At 37.3% G+C, this 14,275-nt stretch overlaps 2 protein-coding genes across 2 annotated transcripts in view; one reads left to right on the forward strand and one right to left on the reverse strand.

Annotated features, from left to right (window-relative positions):
* Positions 1-14,275, reverse strand: part of LOC145935602 (uncharacterized) — a 177,090-nt gene that overhangs the window by 75,144 nt on the left and 87,671 nt on the right. The window lies entirely within an intron of this gene.
* On the forward strand, positions 44-10,224 carry LOC145939777 (uncharacterized). Its single transcript, XM_083044376.1, has 12 exons — positions 44-368; positions 1,112-1,198; positions 1,543-1,671; positions 1,809-2,041; positions 3,186-3,462; positions 4,151-4,383; positions 4,480-4,891; positions 6,510-6,780; positions 7,771-8,030; positions 8,744-8,998; positions 9,242-9,466; positions 9,756-10,224. Exons 1-12 carry the CDS (start codon positions 333-335, stop codon positions 10,029-10,031), a joined length of 2,694 nt encoding a protein of 897 aa, XP_082900502.1. The 5' UTR covers positions 44-332; the 3' UTR covers positions 10,032-10,224.

Consider the following 14,275-nt stretch of genomic DNA (forward strand, 5'->3'; position numbering starts at 1 on the left):
TTGCTTTAATGTAGTGAAGACGAGAGTTGTCATAGTGACTAGTCAACATAATCTGAAATCACGGTATCCGCAGATTTACCAAAAACATTCCTTCACCCGTTACGTTATCATCGACACGTTAATACATATATATAATTGTTCAGAATATTTTGCAATAACCAGCTAATTAAAAAAATCGACAGTCTTCCAATTAACTAAAGTAAAAATTTCGAGAGTTTAATAAATCAACATTTTCTGCGACAAATATATAATTTATCAAATAAAAAATATAAGATTTATTTGCGTCACGCATCATTATTTTTATCGACAAGTTCTAATCTCACCAATACATCATGATGGACATGGAGATGAACGCGGGATTGGACGGTGTAAGTAAATACTTATATATGTATTGAAAAAGATATATGTATTTCATATAAGTGATATTTAGTCTCTTTATTGTTAATTCATACTGTTTAATTCTTTATATGACATATATACCTATTTTTATTTCCTTAAAATATCGCATATCATATATGATATCGATTACGTAGCAATTGATTGTGTTTGTCAAGTAGCTGCCGCAAAAGTCGACTGTCATTTTTTTTCTAGACAATGTGCTATCTTGTAATATGCATAATGTGTAATAAATAATAATTTCTAAAACATATATCTCCTTAATACGGCAGTAAAATCGTTGATAATAACGACAAAATGAAGAGAACAAGGCAGACAGGACAGTCAACATCGGAGCCGTGCGACGATGTTATTAAAATAGAATTAATTAACATAATTATATAACCTAACCGCGCGACTTGGAGCGGTAAGCATTACGGAAAACTTTCCAAGTTCGTTTCGAAACTATCCACAAAGTGGAACATTCTCCGACGGAAATCAGAAATCATCTCAACTAGCGCAAAATCTTACGAGAATTCTCGAATAAATTTACATGAAACGTCTCTCTTCAGGAGCACACAATTTATTATAATTTCGCTAGAAATGAACTGACTCGCCCCATGTTGATTGTAATTAATATCGAACCGTCTACGTCAGAGTGGCGCGGATAGGTGATGATCGAGAGCACTCACGTCGAAATAACCTGTCACGCCAACGAAACGATTGCTGCTTTCAGGATGACGGAAGCGAAAGCAGTCAACCGTCCTCGGAGAGAAGCTCGGCGAGCAGCACGTTTTGTATTCTGGAGAAAGATTACGCGAGGGTAAGAGGGATCCCTTTGTTTTCGCGGGGGAGAATTTTCCCCGGCCTCTCTAACATAAATCCTCGAAGCAAATTTCTCGACTCCGGTATATATAATCCGCTATTTAAACGTGCGCTGAATTTCGCGTTCGTTGATCGGATCTCTTTTTTTCCCTACGTGGAATTTACGCGACGGAGCTTTAATCGGAGTTACGTCGCTCGGAAGACTTCATTCGCGATGTTGAATTCAATTTCGCGCGAGCGAATTATAATATAATTATAATTGCGCGAATTACGAATTTCCGGTAATTAGCGTGGCAATTAGCGTTTCTAGAATTAAAGATACGCGCGGCCTTATTTGCGCAGATTACGAGCGAGATGAAGGCTAATGAGGCACTGGCACCCTTCGAGGCCGAGTACGCGAGGCTGTACGAGTCCTTGTACAAAGCGCATAGAAACGAGAAGGAGCTGTCGGAGCAGTGCCTCACCCTCGGGGTAAATTCGAGTTGCATCTCTAATTTCAGTCAACGGATCGCAAGTGTAATTTTCCTTTATTTTCCCCCTTTTCATCTCTTTGCTGCTCTCGGCGAAACTTTCGGCGCGGCGCACCTCCGAACTCGCTCCTCCTCCAGAACGAGCTCGACGACAACACGTCCAAGATTTACGAGTTGAGGAGGACCGTGGAATCACACGAGGACGAGATAGCCCGATTAAGGCAGGAAGTCTTAAACACGACGAAGCTGGCCGACGCGGCGCACGCGCGCGAGCAAAACGCCCAGGAGGTGATCGAAAACTTGCGGCTCAACATCGCGAAACTGGGCCTGGAGATCGAGCAGAAGAACAAGCAACTCGCCGCCGAGAAGGAGTGAGTGAGTCTACATCGTATACGAGAGGAATTCGCTTGCATCGTATTTCCCCGAGATGAAAAACCGCGTGTGAAAAATAGCGCAGTTTTGGTCTAAATCGCTGGACACTTTCGCAGTAAAAGCGAATCATTATTTTATCTCTCTTTCTCCATTTTTCCGCTTTCTTCCTTTTATTTTATTTATTTATTTCTTTTTTTATACCAAATGATCTGATTAATTCGGTCCGTGGGATTGATATATGCGTCCTGTATAAAGAGAGAAAAGGAGAGAGAGAGAGAGAGAGAGAGAGAGAAAAAGGCGTAAAAAATGTACATAAATATACGGCAGCCAAATAAAATTCCAGAAGCACTAACGCGGACGCGTTATGGTGTATTAGATTACAACGGAAATTCAATTATCGAAGGTAGGGAGCTTCTCTCTCGGATGAAACCGTTTTGCGGTCGGGAGAAGCCGTGATGTGTACGTCCGGAATATTCAACGCCCGGCACGTTGCGGCGCGTTGATTCTTGGTCAGCTTTAACGTCGACTGTAAGCTTACATCGAACTCTGCATTAAGCTGAGCTTTATGTACAAGCTTACAAGCAGCGCCGAGATATCAACGACCGCGAGTTTGCTGGCTTCGAGAGCGACAGTAAATTTCGACAGTAATTCGTTGGAATAAATTTGCTTTAGCACTTCTTCGATATTTCGACAGTTTCTCGATTCTCGTAAGAGACTTTCGGGTCCTTTCAATTTTATAATAAAATTGAAGAGAATAAAAATCAAATTCTGTTCACAGCGCATTTATTGAATCAAAAATAACTATGTATATAGAGATTCGAAGATTAACAAATCAATCAAGCTAAGTACTCGCGAAATGTCTATTGAATAGTACAACGATCAATACGATTCTCGAGTAATTTCGAGAATGAGAATTTTTCAATTGCATTCAATTTACGTTAAGTGCCCCCGTGAACGCTTAACGTAACGGTGATGAAAAAAAGAAAGAAAAAAAAAAAAAAAAAGAAAAAAGCCTGTGTCGCGGGTCTTGAAAAGCATGCGAACTTGCGATAAATTCATGCTCGCAATAAACTTGCGGTTGCCATTGCTGCCGCGAATAATATATATGGCTTGGTCTCGTTGAGAGTTTCACGAAAATTGCAGCATCACCATTAGCAAGCAGAAGGAAAATCTTTTGAAGGAAAGGGAGATGCTTGTAAGCGAGATAGAAACTATGAGGCAGCGCCAGAAGAACATGTCCGCTTACACGGAGGAGCTTGAAAAAAGGAACAGCGAGATCGACCAACGCATGAACGAGATGCAGGAGACACTCGGCATGCAGCTGAACGAGATCTCACGTGAGAAGAGGATTCGAGAGAGAGCGGAAGCGGAGACGCGGCAGCTTGAAGAAGAGATTGCCGCGAAAAAGAACGAGCTCGAGGTGAAGCATTCGTGAGAAAGATTAATATAAATTATATATAATTTGAATTAAATTAAATTATTATTTAAATTATAAATATAATCACTAATTATAATTTATTGTGTTAAGAGTTAGAGATGTAATTTTTTTCCAGATGTTTAAAATTTATATATAATTAAAATTATACACAAATATTTGAGACTTTCGCGATATATGTACATGAATATTAGAATTGATTTTCGGGTTTGAACCGCGTAGACTTTTTAAAATCAATTAATTCTAATATTCATGTACACTGCGAAAACCTCAAATATTTATGTATAATTTTAATTATATATAAATTTTAAAAGTCTACGCGGTTCAAACCCGAAAACCAATTCTAATTATACATAAATAATTTATATTATATATAATTTAAATTTGGATTAAATTAAAAAATAATTATTAATTATAATTTATTATATTAAGTTAGAGATTTTTATAAATTTTTTAACATCCCTCCCCTCGTTAATAACATCTAATTTTGAGGTCATCCAAGAGAACGTATCATTTAGAATCATTAATAAATCAATTATTTCGAAGATTCGTTAAAAAATTAAATATTTATCGTCAGTGTTAAAAATTATTTACGGATTAATTTCTTATTTATTCAATTGATTTGAAAATCGTAATTAATATCGTGGAGATGCTAAGAAACGAATTAATGCAGATAGCGAACGTGTCTATCGAGGCCAGCGCGAGCAATATAGCGAGGCTAGAGAATCTGATGAAGGAGCAGAAGACAGCAAACGAGAAGATGCAGAAGGAGATTGGCAAGCTCATGTTGAAGAGAATGAATCTGCAAACGGATCTCGATAACACGAACGTCGAAATGGAAAAGTTAGAGAAGGAGGTCACCGATAAAGAGAAGCAATTGAGAAACGTCAAGCTCGAGCTTAACAGGTAATGGATTCTGGAATAACGCGGGAACATATAGTATAAGCGATTCTCCGAAAGATACAAATTTCTTCTTACTTTACATGATCGCACATGCTTTAGAATGAAAGAGAGCAGCGCCAAGTACAAGTACGAGAAGGATTTGATGGACAAGCGACTGCTAAAGGCCGAGACCGAGCGAGTCAAGCTGGAGCGCGAGCTGAAGCAGACTCTGATCGACATCAAGAACACAGAGCACGAGGCGCAGATCTGTCGCAAGGAGCAGCTGGATGACAAGCAACGCGTCGAGACGCTGCTGCGACAGAGGAACGCGATGGCCCGCAGCAGGGAGACCGCCCAGGAGCGAATCAAGCGGATGAATCACGAGCTGCTGCTGTGCGGACATGCCAAGACAAAGGTCGAGCACGAGCTAGATACACTGACGCAGAGCATCGACGACGTGAGGAAGCAGATGGAGATGGTGGAGAAGGAGCGGGATAAGTACAATCTGACGATACATGGATTGGAGCAGCAGGTGAGGATGATATATATAATATATAATTAAAGGGTATATATGACAATTTTTTTTCTTTTTGGTGCGGAGATAATAGCGAATTCGCGAAAAAGAGGAGGGGCAAATCGTCGTTAATCCCTCGGAAATCGTATAATAAAAAAAAAATACCGAGAGAGAAATATCCGTAAATTGCGAATGAGATTATACTTTATCTGTCTACGAATATTAATACTTTGTCGTTGCTTAAATTATTGCGATAAAATTCAAATAAATGTACATCTTCACGTGTCTTTTTTCTTCTTTCTATTTTACTTCTATTTTTATTTCTACTTTATTTGTATGATTTTTGCCTATTATTCTCTTTTATGCACATTTTTATCTTTCCTTGCATGCATATTTTCTCCTTTTTTCATTTATGCATATTCTTTCAATGTTTTCTCTTTCCTTCTTTTCCATTCTTTTTCTTCCTACATCTTATGTCATATTTCACCGTAATATGTCATATTTTACCGTAATATGTCATACTTTTCCTTTTTCGCTATACCTTCGTTGTATTATAAAATTGCAACGCGAATATTCTCCCTTATTTTCTTCACAAGACTGAGAATATATTCTCAACTTTTAATAAATTATTAATTACATCGGTTGTAATTTGCTCAAGATTAATAGCTAATTAAATCGGTAATTGAGCCAGATAATTAACAATGCAAAATCTATTCTCTGCGTAGAAACTGTGTAGATACAAAGTAAATAGCATCTGATGTTTTTAATAACGAGCAATTAAAGCGACAAGTAGTGCGGCCAATTAACTGTATATTTGTCTCTGTTAGTTTACCAGAGCATGCAAACGTGACAAAGAACATAAACATCAAAAACCATCGGTCATTTCGAGCGTAAAACGAGCCGGTGTTCTCTCTTTGCGTCGCTGTTTTTCGTTTAACCGAAAAATTTACATTTTTTTTTAAAATCAAATTTAATTTCTCCCGTGAAGCCGCGGCGCAGGAATTTTTTCGCTAGTTGAAAAAGAGAATTACACAGTCGCGACGCAAACATAAATCCTGAAGATACCCGTGTAATTTACTAGATTAGATTCGATTCTCTTATCAAGAGAGAATTTCACGGTCTCGAGAACTCGGGGAAAAGCTTTTTCCAACAGCGTCTCGTGGCTCTGAAATAAAATTCTCTCTATTCGCGGAAACGTAGCGTTCGAGATAATGTAAAATGACCCCGGTGAAGCGAAATGTAAATTTTCTAATGGACTATTAGAAGCGGGTAGAAAACTGCTTGTTTTACAATCATTTTTACTTTCCATGGCGCGAATATTCCGTATAACGATATTCGCGTGGGATATCGTCAACGATCAACTATAAATATTTGTTCGTGCAGAACATCGAAGATTAAGATAATACGTTGCGGTGTATTACAATGTTCGCTAAAATATGATAATATCCTTGAAAATTTTTCAAGTTATACGTACGAAATAAGGTTTCGCGTCTCAACGATCGATATACAAATTTAAAATTTATCAGGAACGTATTTCCTTCTCGTTTCCTCGACGTCCTCTGCAATTGATCGATCGCGTATAGGAAGCTAGAAAGCGATGCGAGGACAACGCATTTGATTTACGGCGCGTTGACAGATTGAGGGTCACGTAAGCGAGACCAAGCTAAGACAGGCGGAGATCTTCGATTACAAGAAGCGTCTGGCGGAGGCCGAGACAAGGTACCGTCAGCAGCAGAGCTTATTCGAGACCGTCCGTGCGGAGCGGAATCTGTACAGTAAGAGTCTTGTCGAGGCGCAGGAGGAGGTACGGGATTTGAAGAGCAAGCTGAAGATTACGAGTCAGCAGATCGAGCAATTAAGGGAGGACATTGCGACCAAAGAGGCCAGCCTCGTCAAGGAGGAATTCCGTAAGCGGTATTTCAAACTTAACGTCTGATTAGGTCCGCTGTCGCTTTCAGCTGGCTCCCCACTTCAACTTTTCGCATGCGTCGTTTTTTATTTTTTTTATACCCGTATCGCGATTTATATATTTTTTGCGTATACCCTGTCATATATTTATATTTTAATATGTATATATATTTTTAATTTCTCATTTCAGCTACTAATGTTTCGCGTGCATCAAATTTACAAACTGATGAAGCTCATTTTTTATTACATTTTTTTCGACTTCATGTACCGTGATTTATCATATTTATATTAGCAAAATCTGTATATACATATATTTTTATATAGGTATATATGCGTTAGTTTATTTTTATTTGTGCATTATGACATTTCATTCCTGATTCTTTGTTACGCGGATAAATAAATGTAACGCAGTGCGTAGAGTAAATATAGACGCGTTGCGTTTTCACGTCAGCATAGCTTTATTTTCATTCACGGATTTATATACATTTTCCAAACATTTTACGCTTAAATCCATCGTTCATCACAATTTGGTTATCGACTCGGTTGTCAGTCCGCCAAACGTTGAATTGTGTAAATTAATAAATAACGAACTATGCACGGAGCACAATGGCGAAACGCGGAGAGACGTATTTCGATATGCATGTCACGTCCAAACCTTGTTTAGTGACGAACATACAGAAAGAGAGAGACATGTTCCCGTATGCACGGTGACGTGGCAATCGCTACAGTTTGTTCTCATTTTTATTGTTTCTATTTTGCGCGTTCTTCGCGACGTTCAAATCCTACATTCGAGATTCTGACGCACCCACGCGAAAAAATATGGAACAGACGACACGCGACTCGATCGGGACAGAGGGAGGGGGAGGGGGAGAGAAAACGGAATAAAATTCGCGATGAATCTGGCGCTACGAGGGATTTATTATCTCGAGAGAAAAAAAAAGGAATGGGAAAGGGTCGAGAGTGATTTCAGAAAAGTGTTTGTCTTGCAGTGCTGGGAAGGATCGAAAAGGAGAAGGAGGATCTAAAGGTCGAGCTGAAGGCTTCCCGCGTTGAGGTGTCCGGTCTGCGTCAGGAAATTGAAGAGGCCAAGCGTGAGGAGACACGCCTGAGGCAGGCTATACATCAAGCGGATATAGACATCGGACGCCGGAAGAAGGACATTGACAATGTTATGAACGAGCGCGATATACTCGGTACGCAACTGGTCCGCAGGAACGACGAGCTCAGTTTGCAGTACAGCAGGATAAAGGTTCGTCTTCTCTCTCTTTTTCTCTCGCGTGCATCAGTTCGAGATTTACGTAATTCGATGGGTAAAATTCGTAACGTTTGATTAATTGGTACGGTATGCGGGAGCAACTCCGAAACTTTATATTTGCGTACAACAAATAAAAAACAAAAAACAATATCACGGATTGGCACGGATTGGAGCGAGAAACGGAATTGAGCTAAGCAAACGCGAAACTTTTTGCCGCATCCCAGAAAGAAAGCTTTTATTCTTCGTTGCAAGACGTTGTCTGCAAAGTCCATTTATTTCGGCCCTCTTGAATGGAGGATACCGATTCTTTTCCGAGTGTTGTACACGTATATTTATACAGGGTGGGCGAGGAAACAGTGTAAATGAAAAAGAGACGGCTTTCCTCGTGCAAAAGCGTGAGTTGATAATGTAGAATAAAATTTTTCCGCGCAAGATTTGCTTTTCGAAAAGAAATAATAATACATTTATCCTCTTTTAAATTTGAATAATCTCTAATAATTTTGCATTGTCGAATTTATCTCAAATGATTTGTTAAAATGCTATTAAGATTCTATTAAAATGCATAAAATGTATAAAAAGATATGACATCCTCCTTATAAAAAAATCAAACTCATATTGATAATTTAATATATAACTTCTGATGTAAAATTCAGAAGAGAAAAAAATATTATAATCATATTTTGCTCCATCCTATATATATAATACAGATTCTGAATACAACGTTGCAAGGCGGCGAGATACATTATAATCAGCGATTGGACGATATTAGATTGCTCAAGTTCGAGGTGAAGAGGCTCAGGACCGAGAAAATGCTGTTCACTAAAAACATTGCCAATATTAGCGATTTGCGCCAGGAAGCTTTTCATCTGAATCGCGACCTAGCGAGGGAGAGGCTTAAAGTCACTGCACTCGAAGAAGAACTTCAGACTCCATTGAATATACATAGGTGGCGAAAACTCAAGGTAGGATTTACTTTCTCTGCCAAAATTCCCAGAAATTTGTTCTCTCGACAATCAATATCAAAAAATAATATTGAAGTCATTATTGTCAATTATATATTATTCCTTTATTTAAATATTATATATATTTAATATATTTAAATTTAATTTACTATGTATATAATAATTAAATATTTCAAAAATGAAAATTATTTAATTATAATAATTTTATATAATAAATAGTTATGCTTGTTTTCTCCATAATAGGGTACAGATCCTTCGACTTTCGACATGGTCAAGAAAGTGCAAATTCTGCAGAAGCGCATTTTAAAAATGTCAACTGACATGATGGATAAAGAGAGGAAGCTAAGAGACACCGAAAAGTTATACATGAACCTTCGCGACGTAGTATCGAAACAACCAGATCCGCAGGCAGCGGCGAACCTGAATAAGGTCCAAAATATCTTACGCAAAAGAGGAGAGAAGCTCAAAGTGAGAAATAGAACTTATGGTTTAGAAAAAGTTTTATTATTTTTACGTTTTATTATTTGCACTACTATAATTATTATTAATATTAATTATTATTCTTTCTATTCAATTGCTCGAGTCAAATCCAATACTCCGAATTTACAATAATATCGCGCGGGCGTTGGATTGATAAAGAGTTAATAGAATTTTTTACTTTTGCACTCGTCGTCGTTAGTGTATAACGCAATTAGCAAACAGCGAGATGTTTTAAGGGCTTTGTGACAAACTTTCAAACCTTTGTGTCTCACCGTAGTGCCTTGTTGCCGAGTTGAACGTATACGAGGTGCAACTAGGGGAGTACAAAGGCGATATGGCGAGAATGGACAATGAGATGTGCGAATTAAAAAAGACGTACTATGCACAAAAGAGAAAGCTCGATAAAATGAAGCAGGCGAGCCCGAAATCCACCTATGAACCCATCTTTCCGAGTGTTCTGGTATCTAGTAAGAAATTCTACGGGGGCGGCTTCAAAATGACAACACCCACGCCGAGAAGTTGTTACGTTTTAGACTCCTCGGCGAGCAGATAAGTTAACAGCAAAGATCACACAATCAAATATAATGTTACTGGACAATCACAAATGCTTTTACAATTCTACACGTTTTCGTGTACGGTGTTATTAAATTATTATATCCCTCTCATATGTATGAGATGATATTCGTGTGAGAAAAAAAAAAAAATTTTATATCTATAATAATTTTTCTATCAAATCATGTTTTATATTTTCATCGCGAAATTTAATAAAATAAATATCGATATCAATTTATATTGATATGGAAAATACTGTCGATTAAAAAGAGAGAGAAAGAGAGAAAGAAAACATCCAATAAAAATGATACAATATTTGTTACGGTTCTTACTAATTTGTAAGTGTAACTAAAAATATATTAAAGTGATTTCGGAACGAGAGAGATTTAAAACGAGACTTTGTGCCGAATTCCGATCGCGCAAAATTACTGAGAAATTTTTTTTGCCTCTCTCTCTCTCTCTCTCCCTTTCCCACTTGCTAGAACATTTATTTACTTACAAAATCGCGGGGAGCTATTCGTTGTCGCAAATAACGAGTAGGGATGTTGCGAACGTGCCGATATCCTTTCGAAGCGAATTCCTCATCGCAGAGAATCCCATAAACGCCTGATGCGCAAATCCCTGGCGCGATTTATGGTGCAAAATTTTTCGCGAATTCAAGATACACTGCGTCTTTCAAGAGGTGCACCGTTCCCTCTTTTTTTTTTTTTTTACTCAAGCTATGCGGCCGTTCTACGTGCCCGGAATTCGCGGGACCGTTATAATTCCACTAGGATGTTCGCGCTGGGCGAGCAGAGACTGCGAATTATCGAGACCCGCGAAGAGTTTTTCGACGAGCGTTTTTAAGAACACCCGGGAGAATTACTCCGAGAGAGCTTCATTTCGGCAGTAATGTCTCAGCTGCGAGATAAACTCTTCCACCGAACTCGTAAAATCGCTGACGACTGCATCCGACCACCAAAAGTGCGATTTTACTCTCTATACATTAGGAAATCACGAATCGAGAATCGCTTTGTGTCTTTATAATTATTAAAAATAAGAATAATAAAAAAAATAGGAATGATACCGTTAAAGATAAATTATAAAAATAAGGGAATAATTTTGATCGAGAGAAACGAATATACGAAGTATACAAGAAATTTGTTTATCGAAATTAAAAGGATGAAGTGTCGATTAAATATATTTATTTCTAAGAATCGTTCAAAGCAGAGTAATTTCGCGGTAATTTATTTTTCCACTTTTTGGAAAGTTAGATTTTGTCTCTTCAAGAGATTAATGCCGTTCGTCGAGCAAACTGTACAACTTGCGTAAACTTGATCGTAAAACAATACAACCATCTGAATGGGGAAGTACGTTATTACTCGTTCAACCGTTAATTAGCTCATACATATGCATACGTTCGAGTTACCAACGAATTCCTACGCGCCGCATAGACGCTGATATCGGTAATACGTTTACAAGCTGACCATACAACCGGAAGAGTGCGTTTATTGGCTTCGGATAAGTCGATATTAGCCCGGAAATAATTTGCGCATTCAACACAAATAAAGAGGCATAAACGGATCTATCTATGTATAATTCGCGACCAAAATTTAGATCGGAATTTCATTTATAATTTCGTGCGTCCTATAAATAAAACATATATACCTATATACAAAATATATAAAATTACAATTGTCTTTTATCACGAATAATAGCGCCTCTATAATTTTTATAAATTATAGATGGATAGATAGATATCTAAAGCTTTAGGTATTAATCCACAATATCGTTCGCTCATTTCGAAAACTGCCTTTTTTATCACATATCATGAAAGAATATAACAATCCTGAACGCGCAAACAATGTGTATCATTGCAGAATTTCGTTATAAAACGTACCGGGAATTCTAATTCGAGCATTTAGCGTATTCGAATGTCGTTCCGACATTCGGTTCGAAATTTCACAATTATCGAAAGAGATTTTTCTCACATTATTGCCACGGTTCGGACATTCCGGTAGTTCCGCACAGGTGTACGTATGTCCGAGAGAACAATGTTTCGGGAAAACAGCATGTTCGGGACCGAATGCCACTAGTGTAAGTTCGAAATTGGGATTGTTGCCGGAATTCGGAAATTTCGCGGCCTGCGATTTGTTATCGTCAGCTCGAAAATTCGTTTGGTCTCGACAAAACGTTCTCTTTCTCTTTTTCTCTTACTAATAGTTTAGTCCATTACTATTCCAAGTTAACCGCAATTGAACGAAATCTCTATTTATTCGGTTGTTTTTGCGAATTGATTGCTCCTTCCTTCTCTCCTCCCCTCTTGCAACTCTTTAGATTCCAACTTTTTAATGATTTCTTTTTTCTCCTCGACTTTTAGTCGAGGTCGAAAAAACTTACATACTTTAGAATTGCATTAAATAATGCTTAATAGAATAAAATTAAGACCCTCCGAAGGTGCTCGATTACATCTTCAAAACACTAAGTAAAGTGGCTATCTAATAGGGTACCTTTTAATTTAGTACACGCAGCCCGGACGATAATACTTTGATGAAGAAAGTTCAATTTATTTCGCTAATTAATTAAGTCGCTGTACCTCGCGGGGAACTCGACTGCTCTCGCCGAAAACTTATATCTTCTCAAAATTCAATCCGTAAAGTTGAAAGTCGCCGGCGGAAAGCGGCGCGCTGTCAAAGAGACGTCAAAGTTCGCCATCTCTCAAACAATTTCCGAGACGCCGAACAATTTTCCGATCCAAATTGCTGATTACGGCGTGGCCGTAAATTATGTAAGCCGACAGGCCGGAAGATAAACTCGATCTCTCGACGGCGTCTTCAATTAAAGGCATCAACTTGTTACGAACGCGGACGAGTTTTACGCAAAGCTCCTATCTTATTTCCTGCCACTCTCTGTGCTAGAAGCGTCTCGATATACGCGGTATATATATTACCCCTTTTAGCGCAAACTATCGAAATATATCCCGGAAGGATATTCCCGGAGGGATTAAAATAATTCACGAACTCGAAAATTCGAGCTACAAAGACGGAACTTGGCGATCTTGTCGAGAAGCTTACGTGTTGGCGTGTTCCGCATTCCGACTCCTAAAGTACCTTAAGGCAGAATTGCGCAGCACAAAGTGGAATATATAAACGACAGAGTTTAGGAGAATTTAAGGTTTACATGGGACATCCCACCAGCGCTGCAAAATTAAACTGATCCCTTTCTTTAAGTTTTTAAATCCTCTCATTACAGAAGAATTCCACATATCTTCAGTTAAAGTATTATTTTTAATACTTCTCTAGAGATTCTCCGACAGATGTTTATCATAATTAATATTAAATATGACGGATACAGAAGAATTCCACATATCTTCAGTTAAAGTATTATTTTTAATACTTAGATTCTCCGACAGATGTTTATCATAATTAATATTAAATAAAATATTAATAATATATACATTTGTATAATTAACTCAATTATCTTTATTCCATATTATAATATTATATTATTATACTTTTTTTTTCACTTTCTTTCTTTTCGATGAATGGAATTAAAACGAATACTTTTAATGAGTTTTCATTACAAGAATCATATGGTGGAAATCGATTCCTTTTCTAAAAAAGATATGTAAAGTCGATACTCGCATAGAAGTTTACTGTTGTTGCTTTTCCGCAATGCTCATTGGCTATCAAGATTCGCGTTGTGCGTTACATTCGTATAGCATCGAGAGGCTGTCATCGCGAGGGTTCAGCAGACAATTTGTTCAAAATAAAATAAAATAAAATAATAATATTAGTTTTAAATTAATATGTTATAATATACCTTATCCGCGATTAATATTTTTTGACAGAAATCAGCTGATAACTATCAAAAATATCAAGTTTAAATCAAGTTTTAATCAAGTTTAAATTTGAAACAAATTATTAAACTACTAACCCTCGCGATGATAGCCTCTCGATGTTATGAATATAACGCACAATGCAAATTGAAACAGTCAATCAGCATCGCGAAAAAAATGCAACAATATTTGCGAGAATTGATTTACAATTAACATGCCTTTTTTAGAAAGAGATGTTATAATATTTTAAATTCGATTAATATTTTTGACAATTATTAGCTGATTTTTGTCAAAAAATATTAATCGCGGATAAGATATCATAACATATTATTTAAAATATATTATTATTTCTAATATTTTCAACATATTATATACCCCCCCCCCCCATTACCGCTATAGAAATGATATGAAATAAATAAATAATTTCT

This window comes from Prenolepis imparis, unplaced genomic scaffold (genome assembly GCF_030444845.1).
Source record: "Prenolepis imparis isolate NDT839.2.m4 unplaced genomic scaffold, iyPreImpa1.0 SCAF_1, whole genome shotgun sequence".
Taxonomy (NCBI): Eukaryota; Metazoa; Arthropoda; class Insecta; order Hymenoptera; family Formicidae; genus Prenolepis; species Prenolepis imparis.